The sequence below is a fragment of the Podarcis vaucheri genome (genome assembly GCF_965113315.1).
Source record: "Podarcis vaucheri genome assembly, chromosome: 2".
Lineage (NCBI taxonomy): Eukaryota > Metazoa > Chordata > Lepidosauria > Squamata > Lacertidae > Podarcis > Podarcis vaucheri.
Genome location: NC_138760.1, coordinates 87,094,042 through 87,118,931, shown reverse-complemented (window position 1 = coordinate 87,118,931; position 24,890 = coordinate 87,094,042). Strand labels below are relative to the sequence as shown.

General features: G+C 41.6%; 1 protein-coding gene across 4 annotated transcripts in view; it reads right to left on the bottom strand.

The window, feature by feature from the left end:
• Positions 1–17,179: 17,179 nt before the first annotated feature.
• CACNA2D3 (calcium voltage-gated channel auxiliary subunit alpha2delta 3) overlaps positions 17,180–24,890 on the bottom strand; it is a 498,960-nt gene continuing 491,249 nt past the window's right edge. For 3 of the 4 annotated variants that reach the window (XM_082209333.1, XM_082209334.1, XM_082209335.1), the window contains one exon: positions 18,607–19,108. In XM_082209333.1, the coding sequence (XP_082065459.1) occupies positions 18,943–19,108 (166 nt within the window). In that variant the 3' untranslated portion in view covers positions 18,607–18,942. Of the gene's footprint in view, positions 17,624–18,199; positions 18,285–18,606; positions 19,109–24,890 lie in introns of those variants that run through there. The other variant, XM_082209336.1, reaches the window with a different exon arrangement.

Below are 24,890 nucleotides of genomic sequence, written 5' to 3'. Positions count from 1 at the left end.
TGCAAGACATGAGTTAGATCACCGTAAAGCCTCCTCTTTACTGGTGAGGACAACCCTAATCTCCTCAGCTGACGCTTGTTATTTAAAAATCCTCAACCTTTGCAAATGTCTTGGTTTTGTCATTTGACACATTGGTTTAGCTCCCCTTTATGAGGGACATGGTGAAGTTGGTTTTCTATATAGGGTGTTTCAATATGGCATATTGACACATTAAAACTAGTGCATTAAAACATGAATTCTTTCTGGCAATATATGTTATGTTTAACCTTGGGGCATTCCCATCATAGATACAAGTACAACCCAAGGGCACTTTTTAATTAACGTGGAACAGGCATTTTGCTATGATTTTAAAGAAAAATGCACTAATCAACAGAGTACTGCATACATAGTCATTATGGAGAGTAATGCAATAATCAGAATGTCCTTTTATTCTTTTTGTTTCTGATACCAACCTTTTAAAATCAAACCAGAAATAAAAACAAAGCCATCCTCAGAGTAGACCCATTGAAATTAATGGGCACAGCTAACTTAAGTCAAGGAATTTCAGTGGTCTACTCTGAGTACAATGGTGCCTCTGGTTATAAATTAAATTCATTCTGGAGGTCCGTTCTTAGCCTGAAAGCATTCTTAACCTGAGGTACCACTTCAGCTAATGGGGCCTCCCACTGCTGCCGCACCGCCAGCGTGCGATTTCTGTCCTCATCCTTAACCCGAGATACTACTTCTGGGTTAGTGGAGTCTGTAACCTGAAGTGTTTGTAACCCGAGGTACCACTGTATCACTTAGTTGGATACAATCCATGCAGAATAACAAAATACATTCTGCACCCAGTATCCCAGAAGGGAAAAAGTTCTTTGATCATCTTACTCTCCACTCCCATAACTGGCTGTCCTTCTCTTTGAATCACTTATTTGTTGATCTGTTAACCTGATCTTCTCACGACTTTTTAGGAAGTTGTGTCCCACATCTGTTGTCATTTCCTATCCAGAGTGGAGTTCATCTATTTCCACTGTGTAGCCATGCTCAGAGCTGGTTCATCCATGGCCATCTAAGAGGGACATTTGACATGGACACTGTTTCTCTGTGTCTCTACTGCTCCTAGGGCAGGAGAGGGAAGACTGTGGCACACAGCACACCTTGGCTCCTTGCCGCTCTGTGGTCCAGCTGAGGGCTAGGAAGGAGAAGGTCATGGTCGTCTCCCATTCAAAGAACTCTGCAGAAGCTGCTGCATCCTCTCTAGAAATCCCAGCGATTAGCTCCTGAAGCAGCTGCACTGCACTGAAAGCAACTCCCCTCAGTAAGGGAGCAAGGTAGTGTGAAATTTAGAATTAAACAGAGTTGTGATTCATTTAAAGGGAATACAGCCTCCTATTATGCGATTTGTATAGGAAAGAAATGTTTAGATTTGACCCAGCATTTAGCATCTTTAACACTTTGGCCAGAATCCAGGGGAGAATTAGGCATGCTTAAATACATTGATTTCAATGAGCTTCAGCATGCCTAACTCTTTGCTGGATTCTGGCCATTGACTTAAAAGCCTTCTTGAAATATCGTCTTTCATCCAATATTTTTTTCATTTTGCATTTCGGGTAAATAGACCTGAACATAATACAGAACGAAATGAAAATATTTTGGATTCCCGGCAAACCAGGGCATTTTCTGGTTTCCTGATAGCCGTAATATTTTATCGTTTTGGCTGCTTTTATCCCCTGCTATAAATTTAGAGTGGATACTTATCAGTTCTATTATCTTCATCATCCCAACCACTAAAAAGTTACAAATGTAAGGGAGGAAGTATAAGAGCTTTTATGTGTTTATTTTCATTGGGGGAAACTACTTGCTTGGTATCCATAGGTTTAATGCCTCCCCAAGCCTGGTTTTGAGAGAGGTAACACTGTGGTTTGAGAAGAAATGAAGGGTGGAGTAGCCTACACAGAAATGAAATGAATATTAAAAAAACAACTCTTTTTCAGTCATGAAATCATCATAAAGGAAATTGTCTGATGAAATGCATACAGTCTATCAGAAATAGCAAATAATAGGTGGTGAATGATAAGCTCCCCAACAACACAGTTAAAATATTGGGCTTTCAATAAGGATGATCTTCCAGTCCAGCCTAAAATGGACATTCTTATCCTAGAGTTATCGCTATCCCAGAGTAATTAATCAACTTCCTCTTCCTCTTGAAACTTGCACAATTCAGGTACAGAGCTTTTTCTGTACTGCTTCTGAGTTTCTTGATGATAAATATTACAAATATTTCCATTCTCATCCTCCAAAAGACTTGGTTGTGCTTGTTTTAAAAATACGTTCATCTACTTAATCGTTTTATTGACCAGGGGATATTGCAACCTAAAACAGAAATAATCAGCCATGCATCTCAAAAGTTGCATGAATTGATCCTCGTTTTCTTAAGATTTAGAAGAGCAATAGGAATGCAAGAAAGTTTAATGAGCTTAATATTTTAAAAAAAGCTTAGCACACTTAATCTATTGTACTTTTTTAAGGTCATTTAATCATAAAAGAATCAAAGGGTTAAACAAAAAGAAATATACCGTAATTTTTGCTCTATAAGACTCACTTTTTCCCTCCTAAAAAGTAAGGGGAAATGTGTGTGCGTCTTATGGAGCAAATGCAGGCTATGTAGCTATCCCAGAAGCCAGAACAGCAAGAGGGATTGCTGCTTTCACTGCATAGCGATCCCTCTTGCTGTTCTGGCTTCTGAGATTCAGAATATTTTTTTTTCTTGTTTTTCTCCTCCAAAAACTAGGTGCGTCTTGTGGTCTGGTGCGTCTTATAGAGCGAAAAATACGGGTAAGTACATAAAGTACCCAATGAGTTCCTACAGTACTTGTAAGCAGATTAGCAGGAGTACACGTCCATAGCCATCATTCTTGATGTAGAACATCACCATCACTGCTTCAAATTAGAACCAGGAAGGATGAGGGTAAATATGAAACACAATTGCTTTAGAATGAAGGGGCTACTCTGTAGTTTCTTGACCCTTCCATTTATTGCCAATATTTTATTTGCCTTGCAGTATGTTGTTTTGTTTTGTTTTGTTTGGAAAGCCTGTAATTAATAACATGGTTCATTAGCTACAGGGAAGTTAATGCAGTAATTCAGTAGTAGTTGACATGACTGTGGGAGGTAACTCATTCCACATGTTCAAGCATTGTATTTCCAAAATATTATTCTAATAGTTCTAAGACGATATTTATAGGCATTCATGGGAAGGGGGTAAACCAATCTGGCCTCCTTCAAAGTAGCATGAACAGGGATGGCCCCATACACTTCCCTGCTTGAAGCAGAATAGGAACGCACTACTGGAGTGGCTTCAACTGAGGCATTCTGGGGAACATGTAATGTTTCTAGCAGCAGACCTATTACAAGAAGAGGGGTAAGGCACTGTTGCTTGTTCCAGAAAGTCCCCAGACCTTTCTCCTGCCTCCCTGGAAGAAATTGAGAAAATTCTTCCCCACTTTCCTGGACTTCATGTTACCTCGTGTAAGTCAGGTGGCATAGTCTATGGATGCTTAGGAGATATCTGTTTCGAATGAAGGATCTGCGAATGTTTAGAAAAAGTTGGCAACAATCCAGGTGAAAGGAGGGGGCAGAGAGCAACAACAAAAAAGAGATTGGTACATAGCTGTCAACCTTCCCCTTTTTTTGCGGGAAATTCCCTTATTCCAGTGCCGTTTCCTGCTGCTTCCCACTGCTATCCCGGATTGTTAGATATCCCGTAGAATGTCCCCAGGACAGGTGCGGCTGCTGATCCCTTATTTTCAGATCTGAAAGTTGACAGCTATGGATTGGTAGAACAAATAAGTGAGCTGGCTGAAGATTAATCTCAAAGCAGGGGGAGAGCCTTTTTCTTAGGATCTGTGGCTACAGCCTCTATTGTGCTATTTGTGCTGTGTTTGGATATGTTAGAGGTGTGCACTGGCAAAGTATTTGCCTGACATCAGTGTCAGCAGTACTGAGAAGCAACCTGATCTGCTTTGGATCTGCTATATGTGTTCCTGATTTGATTTATTAATGAAATGATGGGGGGTATGGTAGGACGTCCCTATTTTCATTGGATTAATGTTGGAGGGTATGGAATAGGACATCCCCAGGGCTTTTAATCAGCAGGAACTCACCAGTACTTAGTTCCAGCACCTCTCAGGTGGGCACCATTGCCATTTTAAGAGAAAGAAGGATGTGTTCATGGTGAGTTCCAGTACCTCTTTTTCTAGAAAAATAGCACTGGACACCCCTATTTTCATCAGAGAAATGTTGAAGGGTATGTTATTATTACCAAACTTTGTACAGAATGCTATGCCTCTGCAATTTACCACAGCATGTGCAGGTCACTTGTGCACAGCACGGTATTGATGTATTGAAAAAATACTGTGGAAGGAAGGAAGGAAGGAAGGAAGGAAGGAAGGAAGGAAGATCCTGATGTGACTCGTGCATAGTTGGGTCAAGATACCTTTTTGTGGATCTGATGTGAGCACTAGGAATACTCTGTTTCGGGACTTTCTGCTGAGTGGGGTCCTACCAGTGGGCTACCTGCATATGGCAACTGGTACCCGCCAGAGTGAAACATGCAGGCCTCCACTGGTGGCAGCTGGTTGGAGGCAGCTCACCTGGCAGAGTCAAATGGAGGGATGCCTCCATTGAATCCAGCCCCATCACAATCTGGCATAAAGGTGGCTTGGATTGCACTGCCCAGTCTCAAAATTTTCATAATTAAAATTGGAATTCAGAGTGAGTACAGAGAACAATAAAGAATGGAACAGGGACATAACATAATGTCCCACACCTAAACTGAGCACCACATGCCAAAAAAGTATTATTTTTTGTTCTTTCATAATTGATATCCCATACAATGCCTATTTTTACTTTACTTTGTCTTTTTACACTATTATTTTGTTTTAGAAAGATGGCGAATTTTAAATTATAACAGTCCCATTTATTTCCCCACTGATAAGTACACATAACATTTCAATCACCCTTATGTGCCACATGATAAGATTGTACCAGCATAATTGTTCCAGCATAGCTGTCAGGATACACACACACACACACACACACACACAAGCTTCCCAGATAACAGAATTACATTAAAAGCACAGCTCTTCATTCATAAGATTCTTTATACCAAATCAAAACAAACAACAAACAAAACCCCAGCAACTTGACCCTGAAGGAAAACACAAGGAAACAAACATTTACAAAGCCAGGAACTTATCTCTTCATATCATCAATTAGGCTGCCATCCAGCAAAGCTCTTAGGCTGCAATCCTGTGCACGCTTTCCTGGATGCAAGTCCCATGAAACACAGTGGAACTTACTTGTGAGTAAAGATGCATGGGCTTGCACACCTCTCCTCTTTACCATTGGGTCCTTGCTACTGGTGGGAGTCCCACTCTCAGGATTTCAGATGCACCAGGTAACTAGTTTCAACTAGTTTCTAGGGGTGGGAGAATGCAAGTTGGGAACTGCAGGAGGGGAGGGTACTTTTGCAGACAGGTCCTCCTTATGCTTCCCATAAGCATCGTTCATCCCGGACACTGAGGTCCAGCTCCGAGGGCCTTCTAGTGGTTCCCTCACTGCGAGAAGTGAAGTTACAGGGAACCAGGCAGAGGGCCTTCTTGGTAGTGGTGCCCACCCTGTGGAACGCCCTGCCATCAGATGTCAAGGAGATAAACAACTACCTGACTTTTAGAAGACATCTGAAGGCAACCCTGTTTAGGGAAGCTTTTAATGTTTAACAGACCACTGTATTTTAATACTTGGTTGGAAGCCGCCCAGAGTGGCTGGGGAATAAGTAATAAATCATAATCATATTCATAATAATCTGGTTGGCCACTGTGAGAACAGGATGCTGGGCTGGACGGGCCACTGTCCTGTTTCAGCAGGCGCTTCTTATGTTCATCCGAGGAGTTCAAGTTGGCACACATGATTCTCCTCCTCCCTGTTTTTAAACTCACAACCACCCTGTGAGGGAGGCAGAGAGACAAGGCCACCAAGTGAGCTTCATGACTGAGCGAGGATTTGAACTCTGGTCTCCCAGGTCCTAGTCCAGTACTCTAACCGCTACGCCACACTCACTCTCCACACTTTAGCCCCTAATGCCCTGTTCTTTGAGTCATTAAACTTCCTCATGTTCTAGGAAGGAATATGTGAAAAGCAGCCATCAGTTTGCCCTGTGGGAAATCAGCTCTCACTACTCAGCTGTGATTGCCTGTTAGTATAAATCTCTAATGACAGTCCAACTCCACCCATCTTTTGATGGGAGCATCCTTAGAAACTGGAAGCTTAATGGCTTCCGTTTGCTTACAAAAGTGAACATGTATAAACATTTTGCAAACCTTTCATGATGATTTAATCTGGACCTCCTACACAGTTTGTGGAAGGGGGAGGGGAAGCTTTTAAAAACTCATTTAAAGTCTATCCTACCTACCCACAAAGAAGATAGATAATGTAATACTAATAATAGTAATAATCCAAAAAGCCGTTAAAAAGCCTCCATATGGAGGGATGGGAAACAATGAAGTAGGGAGTGCCTGTTAAAAGTACAGTTATCCGTTTGGGTAGCTGCAAAAGTATTACAGGAGCTAAAAAAGGAATGCCTTCAGGGCTGTGATTTCATCACCCTCCTGCCTGTTGAAATCACACGTGCGTAAGTGGTACCACTTTAGACTTTTTCACTGGGGGGCTTCCTTTTTAATCTAACTTTCTTATGCAGACATATTTCCCATCCCAATAGGACAGTCTTCCCCAACCTGGGGCCCTCTAGAAAATTTTGGACTACAACTCCCATGAGTTCTAACCAGTGACCATGCTGGCTGGAGCTGATGGGAGTTGAGTCCAGCATCATCTAGCAGACACCATGTTAGACAACCCCCCTTTTTCTGCGTTTGTGTTCTGCATTCCCAGGAACCAGCAAAATCAAGTTTAGCAAGCACTTGATTTGCCCTTACTGTATATGTAACTGGTAGGCAGGCAGTTTGGTGGCTTGCTAATAGTGTAGGTCTCCTTTAAAATGGTTGGCTTCTCTCTCTATATATATATATACACACACACACACTTCAGATCTAAAAATATTGATGGCTTCTTACATGTTTTTCACAATATTACTCCACCCACCCATTGCTCAAAAAAAATCACCAACTCATCATTTCCTCTGTTTTCCAGAAAAACGTTTTTTGGTTAATGCCTCAGCTGCTGATAAACTCTGCCCTAACATAATGAGACCATCTAAGCCCAGTAATGCATAGAATTCACTGAGCCTGGAAACTGAAGCACGACAAACCCACACCATATAATTTTCTAGTCCTAAACCGTGATTGAAATAGAACTGGTCAGACAATTGTCCAATGCAGTTCGAGAAACGGTTTCAAGCTTTTTTTAAAAAAACAAAAAATAAAAATACAGTTTTTGGCAACTAAATTTTCCATAGATATTGTGCTTGTTTAGTTTGTCTCTTCTGGCAAAGTAAGTTGTCATTAGTATATGCTTTAAAATGTGTTGAGAGATTAGAGAGGAGTCAGCACAAGTATAGTAACAGTGCGTGACTTTCTGCTTCTGACACAAAATAGCCTACCTTTGGCAGGCCCAACTAGAGAAGCTGACTAAAATTACTGTTATATGCTCTTCATATTAATTTGTCAAAGGCATCTTGGGGCTCGCATTTTTCTATAGGCGGTACATTTGCACAGCTAATTTCTACAAAGTCCTACTGGATTTGAAAATGTGGCCCTAAACATAGAAACAAGTTCTTTCCACACCAGCAATGATTTTGTTAGTTAGTTAAAACACTGGATTATTAGTTTGTTTTATGCAGTGCTTTTTCCTGGGAGGACGCAGGGGGAAGCATACCCTTAAACATTGAGAATCTAAGTTTGGCCTCATTGAGGGGCAGTATTGCAATATGAGTAGGAAAATGAGAGTACCCCTAAACATTTTTTTTTAAAGAAAAAAAGCACTGGTTTTATGAATTTTGAGTTTTTATATACAGTATATATTTTTATGTTGTGAACTGCCCTGAGAAGAGCAGGGCAGAAACTACAGCTTTGTGCTTGTTTCATTTGTACATGAGCTTTGGTTGGTTTCTTTCTCTCCTCCCCATCCCTCGTCCCAACCCTGTCATGATCTTTCTAAGGATTCTCAGAAATCTCAGGAAACCAACTACCACATTTATTTGCATCTTGCCTGTGGGGCACACTGAGAGGAGAAATCCCTCCATTGGATGCCACCTTCCAAACTCTAGATGAGGAATGGCTATGTATGTTGTTTTCATCCTTTTAAATGTGCTTCAGTCTGATCTGAGCAGCTGTCCAAGTGAGATTTATTCTTCTGCTTGTCCACTGATGTTCCCATCTATGCTAATCAGTCTTTCTTTGTATATCTTGATCATTATCTCCCTCGGGCTTAATTTGAAACCCATTTTCTGGCTTTCATGGTTTTGTTCTCTCATTTACTCTCATAGATCATTTGAGTGATTTAGCATCGAGGCTAATAAATCTGATTTATTTTGTTTTCTTTTTATTATTTTCTTTTCGGTCCTAACCCAATTACCCTGAAATGGCCCAACTTTCCTCAAATCACATGATTGTTCATGGTGGTTCACTTCTCCATATAAAAATAAAATAAATTTCTACATATCGAAAATAAAATTTTAGAAATTCCTCTATATGAGAAAGCAGCATGTCACCCTGCCCTGAGGCCATGTCATCGATGATATGATATTGTGAGATGGGAGAGTAGAACGGCAGACCATTTCATAGTAAGGTTTGGATTGATGGTATCAAGTTCTGCCTATAAGGTGGGGGATAGATGATCTGCCGCTGGAGACTTAACGGAATCTAAAGGATTTCTGAATGTTCTGAGGGATTTTCCAGTTAGTACGTCTGATGCTCCTGTTGGCAGTTTTGGTTGAAACACATTGGGCACATTGAATAAAAAAAGAACTTGCGCGTCTGTCTGTCTGTCAGTTGGTTAGTTTTTATTATTATTTGCATTGGCATTTGCGAGATTCATTTCTCTTTTTTGTACATTATCCCTGGATGTTTCCTGTCATTCAATTGTTGTTCACTTGCAGCAAATGAACAACAGGAAGCATCCTGGCAGCCTTGAACACCTTCCTTGAAGGAGAGGCCACCATCTCCTAAGGCAGTCAGCTTCACTGCCAAGACTGCCTCCTAATGTTTGTTTCCTAGCCGTTTCTACCCACTGATGTTTCAGAGCAGGTTTCTGTCTCACTGCAAGTAAGACAGAAACGGCTGCAGGCTTAACATGGATCCTTTGCTTAATATTATCATAAATTTCTTATTATAAAACACAGCAAATGTGAAAGAGAAACTGAAAGAGAGAACTTGAGAAGGCCACCCAGCCCCTTCTACTCCTCTGGTTGCTCCCAGATGCATTAAGCCCTTAGTGGCTCCTACTCTCTCTCAGTACACTGGGTATTCATTTATTTATTCCAACCACTGGTTCTAGTCCTGCCCTTCGAGCAAACGGGAACAGCATTATTCTTTGGCTATGTCAGCACTCATTGGTCAGAAAGCTGCCAAGTCAAAAGCTTTTGATTTTAGCAACAATTGACCAAGAATGCTGTGATATTTACATGACAAAATTAACATGATAAAGAATTCTGAGTTGTATCCAAGTTAGTCTTGTGTAGAGTAGACCCATTGAAAATAATGGAGAGGACTAATTTGGACACACTATATTTTAATGGGTCTACTCTGACTATAACTTAGTGGGATACAATCCACTGTCCTAAAAATGCAGACTGAAGTTCTCATAGAAGGTAAAAGATCAGACCAAGATTGTGTGAACGGGATTATGAAAAATAAACTAAGCTTGTCAAACTTTAATTATATCTTGATTAAATTTAATGTCAACTTGTTTTTAAAGTTTGTTTTTATCTGTATTTTCTAGTGTGTGTGTGTGTGTGTGTGTGTGTGTACACCTCCTCCAAAGGGGCCTAAACGCCTTAGCATGGTTTCATAACTGATGATGTTAAACCAACAGTAGCTCATCATCACTGACCATTAGCCATGCTGGCTGGGACTGGAGCTGTAGTCCAGCAACATCTGGAGGGGACCATGTTGTTTATCCCTGAGTTTAATCTACCTTAATAATCAGATCACCGTCTTAAAAACTGTAGAGAGAATTATTATTTGAAGCTGTTATCAAGCATGTCCTTGGAGTTTCATTAAACCTAGACTCTAGAGGAATGATAAGAGCAATGGAATCTCCCAGGATATTAGGAACTGTTTTGACTCTCTTTCCATTATAGAAAGAATGTTATTCTGACTATCCAGCCCACCTTTTGTAAACAGAGAAAACCTTTGCTGATGTCTATAGGAAGATGTCCTACATATATATATATATATATATGCAAGAGGAGGAGCCTATGAGCTTTAAGATGAAAACCGATCCAGAAGATTGAAAGTGATTTATAGTGACATCTAAGAGGCTTGTGTGAAAAATGTTGCCCATGGTATGCTTTAAGTTATTGCACCCAAGTGCATCTGCAGTGACTGGGGTTGAGAGGTGTAATTAGAACCAGAAAGTAAGATGATTTTCTGCTTACCATTAACAAAAAATGACTAAGTGTGGAATCCTACTCTCCGCCATCCATTTCCAGGACTAAATATATTCCCCCTAGAATAACAAAACTGATCTCTTCATTTCTAAGGGCAGTAAACCTTGCAGAAAAATTGCTGGACAAAAGAAAAAATATTCAGGTCACTATTTCTGAGTTCTGGTGTCAGTTATCTATAAGAAGTTATTCATTGTAACCAAAGAGAGAAAACAAAACAAAGGAGATAATTGTTCAGTTCTGGCTGAATATACCTATGTACAGTCTAGCATCTACTAGAATCCAATTTAGGAATGCCCAATGGGCTCCTCTTGCTATATACAGCACCAAAGCTGGGATGAAATATTTTGAGAATGTCTCCTTCAGTCCTGCACAATGCCACAACTTTTCAGGAATTTTACATCCAGGATGTAAAACTATTCACAAGTGAGTGGATGATTTGGTCCTGATGGGGGATTCTCACTGAGACAGCTGGCCTGCAAAATCAAAGATTTGGAAGACCCAAGAGGTAATCTAGTGCAACTCGTGCTGAGTTCAGGAATCCTGCAGATTGATGGACTTCATTTACATTTCCAGACTGTTGCTATCGGGTGGGTTTCAATTGCTAACCAAAAAATATGCACATCACACAATTATAGTGGCTTGGTTCTCTTGCACAGCAAACCTGCTTCGAAAAAAAACCTATGGCCTTTTTGCTGTAACAAACGTTATGAGAAAATGCACTGGGATACCTATTTGATACAGTCTTGTATAACTCTCCCCCCCCCCCAAACAAATCAGAACAAGCAGCTAGTGATGTATAACTTCCATACAAACTTTGTGCCAACAAACTGGGATAACTGCTCAAAAATCAGGTCATCTGGAAGCAACCTTAGTAAGGTAATCCTCATGTTCTTATGAGGATCCCAGTGAGAACTGTATCACATCACTTGCTAACTCCAACAAAAAACAAACAAACCCTGCCCTCCTAGAGAATTTTTAATCCTTGGAATAATTTACCAGATCAAGGTTTCTGTACAGTTTACTTTAGAACGCAGAACATGGAAATGTGACAGCACTGCAGGAACACAAATGATCTCATCTAATCGCAGTACTGCTACTATTTACATCCTTGTATAAATACTTCCACACTAGCATCATAGACTGGGTCCTTCCAAAGCTCAGCCAGAGTCTCTGTCTTGCAGCTTCCAATTCCTACTACTGAACTCAGCATGGGTTTGCAGTCCTGTTGTCATTTTTCCTACGCTGTTGAAGAAAAGTGCTTGCTGGACCTCCAGTAGTCAACGCAGTGGCCATTTTTAAAAAAGCAGCACCGGTGTCCTCCGATTATGGGAATCATGCAGAAACCATGGGGCTGGGGTGTCTCCTGCTTGCTCTGATTCATCAAGGTAGGACCAGGGAGTGAGAAGAATATAACAGCACTGCAGGAAAGGAGCCATACTATGATATACCCCAGTAGTGAGCATAGTAAAGGTAAAGGGACCCCTGACCATTAGGTCCAGTCGTGGCCGACTCTGGGGTTGTAGTGCTCATCTCGCTTTACTGACCAAGGGAGCCGGCGTACATGTCATGTGGGTCATGTGGCCGGCATGACTAAGCCGCTTCTGGCGAACCAGAGCAGCGCACGGAAATGCCGTTTACCTTCCCGCCGGAGCGGTACTTATTTATCTACTTGCACTTTGACGTGCTTTCAAACTGCGAGGTTGGCAGGAGCATAGTAAAGGGGGGGCAAAGTTCCATATATTATTAGTAAAGTCAGCTGCCTTCCTTCTTTTAGTTACAGCTGTTGTACGCAGGCTTCTTTACAGACAAGAACATAAGAATGTGGAACCTTGTAAGGAGAGCCTGCTACATCAGGCTAATAACCTAGCATCCTCTTTTCATGGTGGCCAGATTCCTGTGGGAAACCTGCAAGCAAGTAGCATGCTATTCGATTATACAAATACACAAGGCTACCCCCCCCCATTTTCAAAATCACGTTGATAGATAATACAATTAAAATGACGACTACAAAATAAAAGCTTCGCATTAGAGGGTGGGTAGGGGGCGTTTGTGGATAAGGCCACACACTTTTGCCAGCATTTGTGGAGGAGCTTTGCTGGAGACTTCTACAGTATCAAATATTGCTTGCAGGAGGATACTTCCATAAATCTGGCATGGATGCCACGAGCAACTGTTACCAAAGGAGGAAAAGAAACCCACCTAATATTTCTAAGTCGTCCGCATGCTCCTTGGCCTCCCTACTGGCTTGCAAGGTCTTCTGCTACCATATAACATATCAAGCACTCGACATGAGGGTAGTAGTGGTTTCTCTCTGTGTGTGTGTTGATCTTTTTCCTTCTGGAGGTCATTAATGTTTCCTCAGGGTATCCTGTCTATACTAATCTTAAATCTGCCAGATCCTTACGAAGAAAGGGGGTGCTGTATTCGGAAAAGAGTGAATGGGACAAATTTCTAACTTCACAGCTAAGAATTATCAGCCCTTCCCCTCTCCAGCGAAATGCAGTCTTGGAGATTCATGCTTTGTTCTAATATGAAACAGAATTGCCTAAAGGCCTCAAAGGCTGAGCTGGAAGTAAGGTGCATGAACTGTAGATCATTTACATCCTTCATAAGGCTATTTAAGATCATTGTTTACTGTTAGGGAGACCATAAGTGATTAGTGCTAAATATGTTCAGCATAAGCCTTTCCTTTCAAAGACAGACAGACACAAAGATGTAATAACTGCCATATGTAAAAAAAGAATTAAATTAAGATTTTTTTTTTAAAAAAAGATTCAATGGTGGGGGGGGACAGACTTGAGCAATGCTGTTTTCATTTCCCACAAATTCAACACTTTCATAAGATATTGTGACTATTCTGCTATAATAGGCTTTAACAGAGGAGTGAAGGAGGGCGCTGTCTGCTGGCTTTTATATACGCAATCTCCGTGACCCTTTGACTGAACCAAAATTATGTAGGCTGAAGATCTTTGGGTTGGAAGCAGTATATGTAGAAAAGCATCCTCAGATCTATGAGGAACACAAATAATTATCTGTTACCCATTCTTCCAAAACATGGAATTATTGTGCGTTCCTAAAACGTTTTAGTTTTAAGCCTTGAAAAGTGTCATGAACTGGCAGGACAACTGGGAGGAGGAAGAGGATTCCGGCGAGGGGTGTAGGCAGGACTGGGGCACACCAAGGCAAGCAGGGGATGGGAAAAGAAGTACTCACAGGGTGACGGAGGATGGCAAGAGGATGGGGGTCAGTGCACAGGAACCAGAGCAGCAGGATCCATCACTGGAGCCACAAGCCCCCACCATCTTCACAAACACGACAGGCTCTGAGGCGTAGGGAGCAGAAGGAGGGACCTTCTAGGAGGCTGAGGCAGGCAGAAGCCCACAGCCCAGCTCCCTAGCTGGCCAGGTGGGGCTCGCTAGCTCTTGGAGGAGGTGTGTGATTCCTCAGCTGGCGTAGGCTGAGGGTCACATGCCTCATGAAGCCCAGATGCTGCAATCAGCAGGCAAATTATAAAAGGGAGGTGCTGTTTCTGCTCAACTGCCTACGTTGATGAACTGCAGCTTAGATGCTCCAGGGTCTCTGTGGGATTCTGCTTTGGTCTCTGGACTTTTTGGACATGTGTAGTTTGACCCTGGACTGGGGACTTGACATACTGCCAGGTACACCAGGGCTTCAGAACCAAATGGCTCTGAACAACAGCAGCAACTGTTCCTTAAATACATACCTGTTGCAATAACAGCCATTGCAGCAACTGCTTACAGAACATTAGAAAAGGCAGCTTAATGAAGGGATAATAGAGGAGCAACCCTCTCTCCCACAAAATACTCTTTTCCATCCTTGCTTAGCTAGGCCTAGCTGGCTCTATTCTCTTCCATTATTCTTCCACATGCTTGCTTTGGTCTGTGTTGCATTGAACTTCTCCTGAAATCCAGTTTGTCTAGGATATTTTCTAAAATTATTTTAGAAATTGAATTTATGTACTACCCGCCATGCAAGGACCATGGGGTGGTTTACAATATAAGAACTCCAAAATACATAACATATTAACGAACAAAAACAATACCCCCCTCCCCAGTTCAAAAGGCCATAGGTGGTTTAATCAGCCAAAGGCCTCGGAGAAGAATTTTTGCTTGGCACCTAAATATATAGAATGAAGGTGCCAGGTGAGCCTCTTTGGGAAAAGCCAAAAACGGGGGAAAGGAGGTGTTATGTACTGAAGTTCTCACCCTGGGCCAGCAGGGGGATGGTGTAGATAGTTTTCACTCAGGTCCACGTCAGTTATTTTAGGTGGGAAACCCTGGGTTGTTGTTGCTACAATGTTGATAGCCGGCTGCCTATAAAAGCAGGCCGGCTGAGCTGTTTGCTGTTCAGTTCTGTTCAGCTTCAATAAAGAGCTTCTCTGGAGAAACCACTGTGTCATCTGCTATGTTCGCCCACAACTTAACAGGAGGAGCTGCTGCTTAAGTATTTGCTCTTGCTCTCTCACACACATTATTGTGGGGAATGCTCTTTGCCTTTTTGGCTGGAACACAAACGTATTGGGGTTTTAATACTTTTAATATGTTTTGAATTTGTTTCATTTGCATCATTTCTATTTGCACCTGTGTGTTTATTCTTTGTAATCTGCCTTTTTGGCCAACACCAAGAGAGCATGGGAGTTGTAGTACAGCAGTGTCTGGCGGGCACCATGTTGACTATCCCTCAAATAGGCCATATGTGCTCAGGGCCCTTTTTGCTCAACTTTTGACTTGTGTGAGCAAATAAAGTAAGAGACAGAAGAAGTTATATGTTGCTATCCTGAAAGTAAGTTCATATCAAACCCCAGTGTTTTTTCTGGGGGGACGCAGGGGGTACACATACCCCTAAACATTTTATGAATCTAAGTTTGGACTCACTGAGGGGCAGTATTTCAATGTGAGAAGGAAAATGAGAGTACCCCTAAACATTTTTTTTTATAGAAAAAGCACTGTCAAACCCTATAATATACAGTATGCAGACCTATAAAATAAGTTTGTTTCATTTAGATGCAAACTTGGGTGTTAACCCGAGATGCAGTGTGCAGTTATAGTGCTATTTCCCAATCCATCCTCGATGCTGAACTTTTTTTTGCAGTAAATAAATAAATACGTATGTTTTACTTATTTGTATTTTTGCAGTTGGCAAAGATAATCCAAAGATGTTTCTGCTAGAAACTAGAAAAAAGCCAAATGTAACAAGGGTGAATGGGGGTGGGGGATATGTTGTGTTCGTCCCTTGAGCAAAAATAAGTTTTGTGGCATGTTAAAGACTTAATAAATGCCGTCCATACTCCTATGTATACTTGCTTGGGAAAGCAAATCCCATTTGAAGTCAGTGGGGCTTACGTTTGAGTAAGCATGGATAGGAACAAGCTGCATAACAAAGAATCATGAGCAAAGGCACAAAGAGTTCCTTTAGGAGAGATATAAGCAAAACAACTACAAATGCTCGGGTCTTCCACCTTGATCTCCAAACCAGAAGGGAGTAAAAATGCCCACCGCCTGCAGGGTTTCAGTTCTGAGGGGGAAATGGTCCTTTATAGTTGCTTACACAATGAAACAGTTACTGCTTCCTTTGAATCAATCTGCCTCAGGCAGCCACCTGTTCAGGACACACTGGCAGAATTGAAAGGAGGCCATGGATTGAGAGTTCTAAGTGACACAGATGCAAAAAAGAGAAAAAGAAAAGAGAGACAGAAGACAGCACAGCTGTAAACTCGAGGGCTGGCAGGAGTCTTTAAAGTCTTCTTTGCAGCACAAGCTGATGCATCTAGCACACTTTATTAGATTTTGGGTCTGGCCTTAATCCTCATTTACTTGTGCCGGATTGTAACAGCCCTAGTTTTTGCTATTCAGATATGAGGAATAACTGTGAATAAATACAAAAATCTTGCGGCTGAATGCGATTCCCTAACCATGTTTTGTTAAGCACATGTCAAGAAAAATGACTGAATCATGGATATCGATTTAAGCAATGATAGTCTTGTGACATTTCTAAATAATATGGTTTCCAGGAGGGTTTAATTTAAATGAAGAACTCTGGTTGATCAGATAGCTCTGCCCGTGAGAGTTTGCATCATTTATCATTAATTGCAAACAGTTTTATCAAGAACACATCAGTGAAGACACAGTGTTGATGAAAATGACAAGAAAATGACAGTGTGGCATATTACGTTCAATCAAAGTGGCAGGAAGGCTGATCATTCCCCTAATACCTGTATTCTAAAGCTCAATATTTTTACATTTGCTGCTGTACTGTGTCAAAATCAGACACACTGTCAAATTAAAAATGGGCAAACATTCACTAGTCTGATTTAGAATTAAGAAAAAAAGAAATCAGCATTAACTCTCTCTGTGTGTAAAGGTTAGTCTGTTTCCCCCCAATTAGTTCTGAATCAGGCTGAAAGGAGTCTTCACACATTCAGGGTTATCAGTAAGCTTATAGGTTCACTGTGTCTCCCTGTTTTCACCCGTGTAAAATGCTTTGGAGGGGTAAAATACAATCTTTTGCACAGGGGCTTGCTTCATGGCTAGGTTAAATCAAACACCTGCTAGAAAATTGTGATTTTAATATACTTTATTTAAAAAGTACACAGTTTTAAACCGTTTTCCATGGAACAAAGCAGAAAATAATGACCATCTGTTTCTATCTACTGAAGTCCTGTTCTTGATGAATTGTGACTATTGTATGGCAAATCCATCTTTGCATGATGCACCAAAAAAAGATAAATCTCTCCCTCTCTCTCTCTTTTTTTACATAATTTGGAGAGTTTATATCATCCCACCATTTAAAATCATGAAATGCTGATGTTTTGACTATAGTTTCATGTCTTCTAAGTTGCACCTTTTCTCAGTTCACAGTTTATCCATGTATTGTTTAGCATGCCAAGTGATTGCTTCTCAGTCAGTGTCACCTTGAGAAAACGGCCAGAAGCAGAGGAAGCACAAGAAGAGCGGGCTTAGCACTCAGGCCTAAAACGCCACCACATTCTCTGGCATTCTCCTGAAAAACAAACCCACAATAAGTGAAGCGGGAGAAAAGCAGAGCGTTACAATCGTCCAAGCCAATATTTACCAACACACACATTTTAATAATACATTTTTAACGTTCTAAGCTAAATGGAATGTGACCCTTACAGCTTTCCTTAACCCTTTCTTAATGCTAGAAACCATGAGTGTAGATCTGTCCACAGGCAAAGACAGGAAGCACACGGTCCCCTCTTCGCTCACCAAATGACTGGTCTGGTAACAGGGGGAGGGAGCAATATGAATAACCACTAAGGCATTAGGCTTTGCACACCCCAGCACACTCTCTCTTTTCTTTTTGGACCCCTGCCACCAAAATCATTGGATGGGGTGAGAAAAATTTGCTTGGGGAGCCAGATCAGGCCCCTAAACGGGGGCTTAGCCACCCTTGTTTGAGAAAGAAATGTGGGAAAGTCCTTCTTGTGTATACCAAGTCTGCGATAACGATGAAGCACCCTAGCAGAAAAGAAAGGCAGTGGGAGATGCAGAAAAGGAACAAATACACTTTTGCTCATTCTTAACAGACCTTTTCAATGTAAACTAAAACACATACCTCAGGATGAAATCCATGGCAAGACTCTGGACGTCTTCTAATCTTGTGGGATTTTAAGCGTTCACATTTTAGGGATTCGTTATGTTCTCAGAAGTTAAGGATATGCCTTAAAAATCAGGATTTATCAAGCTAAAAGAAACTCCCTCTAGTCGAATGCCTGTCACAAAACAGGAGCATCTACTTGCAGTACCACCTCCCCACAGGTGCCAACTCCCTGGGGCCCTGGGTGCCCAGGCACCCACATATTTCAGTGCCAGGGCCATGCATGTTGCATGGCACCCACGGCCCTGGGTACCCACAGTCGTGGGGCCAAGCTGGCACTCCTGTTTGGTGCAGAGGTGTGTCCTGAAATCCACAAATCTGGAATATCAGATTTGCCACCCTTCCCAGGACCCTACTATTAGCATGCTATCAAGTGAAACCTCATCACTTCTGCTACACAGAAAATATAAAATAAATCATCAAATAAAGGTATAGTTTTATCATCTCTCGCATTTACTTTTTTTGCATTCTGGACTTGCTTGTCTTGCCAAGAGCATAACTGAGGCAAGTGCTTACCAAGAGCACTGGCCACAGCCCCAAGCTTGCCACTGCTGCAGAGAGACTATGGCTGTGGCAAACCTGCTATTGTTGAATTCACAAGTGCTCAAGATTTGGCTTTCTTGGTGATGGAATTGCATTTGTGTGGGATCAGGGAGGTTATATGCAGTCAATTAGCAAACCAATTTACTTTGAACACTTTACTAAAATTCGCATTGCTTGTCTGAGGTCGTGCCGGCGTCAAGTAAAAGGATATACCTTATTTCTATTGGTTCCATGGTAATTGGCAAAACAGACTCGCAGTCGCATTCATTACTTACTACCACCATGAAGAGATTGCTGTTTTGAATTTGCTGGATAACAAAGGACCTGCGAAAATAGAGTCAATTCAAATATCAGCCAAAGAAACACAAAGGAAACAATCCTGCATATGTATGTTTACTCAGAAGTAAGGCCTACTGTGTTCAAAATGCTTACTACCAGTTGTGTGTACACAGAATTCCAGCCTTGATTTCTAAGGTACCAATAAAGATTAAGGCATTCTTCACTATTGGAAGCTCAATGGCAGAGAATCTGCTTTGCCTGCAAAAGGTCACAGGTTCAATCTCTGGCATCTCCAGGTAAATTGTCCCCTGTCTGCAACTCTGGACAGCCATTGCCAGTCAGTGTAAATAATACTGAGGTACGTGGAATGTGTCACTTATGACCATTATTAACAGAAGATAGCAGAAAATATATATATTTTTAGAGTCAGATCAGAAGAATCTTTATTTGCAGCAGCCACTAGCCATGGCAAGAAAATAAAATAACATGTACTGAAGATAGAGGTAAAAACTTAACTATACAAAATACATTTTGGAGGTTTACATGAATAATCAAATAACAGATCTTATTCTAATTGCCCCTACTAAAATTGTTGCAGTTTTTGCTGTCACCTGATTATCTTGATCTGCTAGAAGAAAGGACACAGTAGCAATGGTTGAGTGACCTGGCATGGACAGTATAAAGAGTGCAAGCCAGAATCACATGGGCCACTGACTCAATACTGCCATCTCCACATGGACATAACTGCTTTTCCAGCTGAATTTTTTGAAATCGACCCTCAAGTACAGCCGATGGTAGTGGCACCCGCCCTGTGGAACGCCCTCCCATCAGATGTCAAGGAAATAAACAACTATCTGACTTTTAGAAGACATCTGAAGGCAGCCCTGTTTAGGGAAGTTTTTAATGTTTGATGTTCTATTGTGCTTTTAATTCTGTGGGGAGCCACCCAGAGTGGCTGGGGAAACACAGCCAGATGGGCAGGGTGTGTGTGTGTGTGTATAAATATTCGATCTTGCATATGTGAAAGCACATCTGTATTCTGGAATTGTTAAATTTTGCAAATATTGCAAATAAGGTGCCAATGTGTCAAATGACTAGGTGGAAAATAATCATACCATGGACAAAATTTCCTAATCGTGGCCAAATTATTCTGTCACTCAATATCATATAGGCACGGTCAAATTAAATTATTTGTTTTACTGAAGCAAAGTGTTAATAACTGTTGTAATAAACCAGAAAAGTAAACTTTTGGTTGACAATTTCAGTCCAAGTGCTCTCATGACAATCTTGCGATACTTAAGGTAGTGGACCAGTGGGGTTTAAATTTAGCCGAAACCAATAATTAAATGTCCGACACCAAATCTTTAATTCAACAGAGGAGAGATTTGCCCCCAAGTACAATGAAGCATTTGGAACATAGGATGGAACAGAAAAGAATGGCCTTAGGAACTTAGACTGAACAGCTTCTGTAGACCCAAGGTGTGCGCCTGTCCAAATCTGAGCCCCATGTAATAACACTGCTAGGGGTTTAGCTTTAAACACTTCAAGTGCTGATTTGTACGAAAAAAGCTGTCAGAATTTTGGCTATTTGAGATGCTTTTTCCTTTACATATTTCTGATGTGTTCCCCATGACCCTAATGACTGAAAATAAGGCTGAGGTATTTAAAGACTTGTTCGATCAACTGATTATCCATATACCATCTATGGGCCCTATAGTTTCTTGAAAACACCATGATTTTAGTTTTATTGTATTTCACAGCCAGCTGTTCTCTTTGGGAGTATCCTGAGAATGCCTTCATCAATCTTTTTTAGGCCCACTTTTGTTTGAGATAGAAGTACCACATCATCTGTGTATAATAATATAGAAATGGCTTTTGTGGCCCATTTAGGGGCGTAATACTTTGGGGATGTTAAACTCTGGATAATATCATTTATATATAAATTAAACAGTGTGGGAGCTAGGATACAACCTTGCTTAACTTCCTTTGTGGCTGGTATGGATCCTGTGAGTTGCCCATTTGTAGAGCAACGCACTTTCAGCACAGTGTTCTTATATAGACATATAATCAAGAACAATAATCTTTTATCTATACTTGAAGAGTTGAATTTATCACACAGTCCTTCTCGAGAGATTGAATCTAATGCAACTTTTAAAAATGTAAGTCAACAAAGTATTTTAAATTAATCCATAGATAACAGTATGTGCGGGGTGTGTGTGTGTGTGTGTGTGTGTGTAGAGAAATTAAGCATTGAAAGAACTGCTCATGCATGACATAGAAATACCAGGAGCTTAGAAATTACATCTGATTTCAAAAGGCTCCCATAAAAGTTCATCCTTGCCCTGTCAAGAGAGGCGCATCCCAGTGTTCTCCTATCTCCCCGCAATGGTAACTGTGGTCAACCTCTATGCTAATCTTTACATCAGTTCAGTATAACATGCAGTGACATGTATTGCCACCAAATCCAGAATAGATGTTTTCAGTTTGGTGGTCTGGCAGGGAATGTCTGAAGTTAAGTGAGGACTTGACCATGTGTAGATGTGGACAAAAGCATATTTCCACTCAGACGTCTCTACTTAAAATACATATTGTCTTACTAAGAAAATGCTCTGCTTTTTCCAAAAATCACAGAAGATGGGGGGAGGGGGCAGACGTGAAAGGGAGGACGGCGTCTTTGAACCAATTCTGGGAATGAAACAACTGGGAAGTCTGCAATTAAAGTATCGTCAATAGAAAGATTAAATGCTGCTTGGTGTTCTTCAAACCTACGGAACCGCCATTAAAGTTACACTTACCCCTATCTGTAGTATGAGAGCTTTGTGATGATAAACACAACGTGCATTTTACAGTATCTCTCTCACACACAGGGTTTGAACTTTCTACAGAAACCTCCAAGCAGCTGGACCATGTAGGGAGGCTGACATCACTGCAGCGGAGCATCTGTGGCTTTGTGTGTGGGAGAGAAGGGGCCAATAAAAAGGAAAAAGGAGGAAAATTCTTTCACAGAAAATAACAGCTACATTCTTATATACGGTGCTATCTCAGAAAGTTATAAATATATCGGGTTTCGAGGGGAATAAAATGCAATTCCCGTTTATCCATTTCAAGAACTGAAACAACCCAAATCCTACATGTTGTGCAATATTATATAGGGACTGTATGTGTAAAATTAGCTTAGGAGAAGCCTGAAAGGAGATACTCTGTAGTGTTGACACAATTGCTGTTTGCCTTGAATCGCTCATGGGATTTTTAAAAAAAGAGGGTTTGGTGTGGGGAGGGCTGCCATGTTGAGGTCTGACTACAGTATGGTATTGTGCAGACTGCCCCACGCATGGAAATGCTGCCAGAGGACATTCAAAGCATGGGAGGAAATGTAACATGACAGACACTGGTGGGCCGACACACAGTCTCACATCGTGCATGTGGAGGATGTACTGTAGTACCTTTCGTGCTAGAAAACATTACAGCCTTCCCTAGAGCTTCACCTCCCTCACGGAGCCAGCATAAAAAAGAACCGGGCTTTAAGGTGGCAGTTAAGTGTGCATTAGATGTTATTGTTAAAGGGGAAGGATTTCTGGCAATTGTCGCAAGGAACCCACTTTCAGCAAGTTCTTGGTTTTCAAAGAGAGCTCACAAATATTTGAATCGGCACCTATGTGTGCAAGCTTTAACTGCGGGAAAAAACACCACAGAAACCAGCAGGAACATGGGGCACCTTGCTACTAAACATCTTGCCAGATCATGTATTTCCCCAGCCAGATACCCAACAGCCAAAGAATTAATGGCTACTTCCCTATTTGGAACAATACAGCATTTAATGCAAAGACCCACATGAACGCCTCCCCCCTCCCTAATCCACCAAGAACGGATTGAGGTAACACATTCATGTACTGACTCCTCTGATTCGCAGCAAGTTTCAATTCAGCTGACAACACACTATGAAGAAGAAACCACCCCAGAGAGAGCCAAAGAAACCAGTCCAGCTTCAAGGTACATTTAGAAACAGATAATAAGCATCGTCATCACAAAAACAACATCTCACCTCTTCCGCCCTCTCACATGTTTCACTAAAATAAATCTTCCCATACTGCTATTCAAGCATTAGACCTCTGGAGATCAGGTAACCTTCATTGGCTCCAGCTGACCCCAGTTAGCACTCCATGGACTAGAATGGATCGGATTTCTAGAACTGGGCTGGCAGGTCATTAGCATCCGAGCTGAACCCTTTTCAAGTCCTTTCAGGGCTACCCCATCCTACTATGACAAAGCTCTCTGTGTACAATAAATAGACCACACACAGACCACGTGCTGTCTGTAGAAACTGCAGATAAAACTTTTTGGATTTCCTCAAGTCGCTCTTATCACAAAGTTTTCATGTGTGCATAATTTAACAAAGTATTGGCTGCTTCCCCATTCCCAGAGCCTAATCTCGACACAAAGCTGCAATGGTGAATTTGTATAAACGCCCAGGCAGTTCCACGCTGGGTCATAAGCAAAGGATTAGGTTGTCACTGTCAGATGAGGATGAAAGACGTGGCTGAGTAGTGCTCTGTCTGTAATCTCTGATGTGCAATTCATCAGAGGAATTTATGCTGCCTTTCTGCTCGGTAGAACAGCAGGTCACATTATTCACAAATATGCAATGGGTTTCCCATTCAGTAGATTGACTTCAAACAGTTATGATGCCTGGGAAAAAATTACTGAGATATGCCACATGGTATGCTTTCTGATGCAATTCAGGCAAGCTCTCAAACGCATGTTTTTACTATAAAGGGTGAAACCCACGGACTGGAGCTGGGAGTTCTAGCTTCTGGACATGACTGGACTCCTCAATGACAACACTCATGGCAACCAAGACTGGGTCCTTAAAAGAGTCCAGAGCCAGGTGAAATGAAATAGTTTTTTCTAGAGTGGCTTTCTGCATCGCTGAATCATTGTGGTGGAATTGTAGTACAGTGGTACCTCGGGTTACATACGCTTCAGGTTACAGACTCCGCTAACCCAGAAATAGTGCTTCAGGTTAAGAACTTTGCTTCAGGTTGAGAACAGAAATCGTGCTCCGGCGGTGCGGCATCAGCGGGAGGCCCCATTATCTAAAGTGGTGCCTCAGGTTAAGAACGGACCTCCGGAACGAATTAAGTACTTAACCCGAGGTACCACTGTAGTAGCAGCTAGTTGGTTATTACCCAAATGTCTCCAAGTGACTTACAACACACACATCATTAGTGCAAGCTCTGAAGCCTGCCAGATGGAATGATCCTCTCTTCTCCACCCCACGGCATTGCTATGGGGGTTATTCTAACACCCTTAGCCAATTTTGGGAGTGTGGGGAGGGCACAGGGGGAAGAGAGGGGGAAAGCCCTATTGCTTGTGCTGACAGGACACATTAAGTGAATCCCACCCATTATGTCATAAAAACAAAGTGAAACAACTCCCACAACAGCCATAGCGAGTTTAGCAGCACACTAATAACAAAACAACATCGCCTTTGTCTATCAAAAGTCTGGGGAGGAGTTGGCACCAAAACAAAGGCACTGAATGGGCCAGGCAGACCTCACAAGGGAAAGCATTCCACATAACTTGAGCCACCACTGAAAAGGCCCTTGTCACTACCCTCCAAGACTGCCTAAGAGGTGGAACTTAGAGACAGGCCTCAGAAGAAGAGCTAAGAGGCATTCCAGAAGGTACCGGGGTCCTGAGCCATAAACAGCTTCAAAGGTCAAAACCAGCACTTTGAATTGGGCTAGTAAAGTTGTAATAGAATTGGTGTTATACGATTGCTTAGCTTTAACCTGTTGACCATCAGGCAGCTGCATTCTGCATTAAT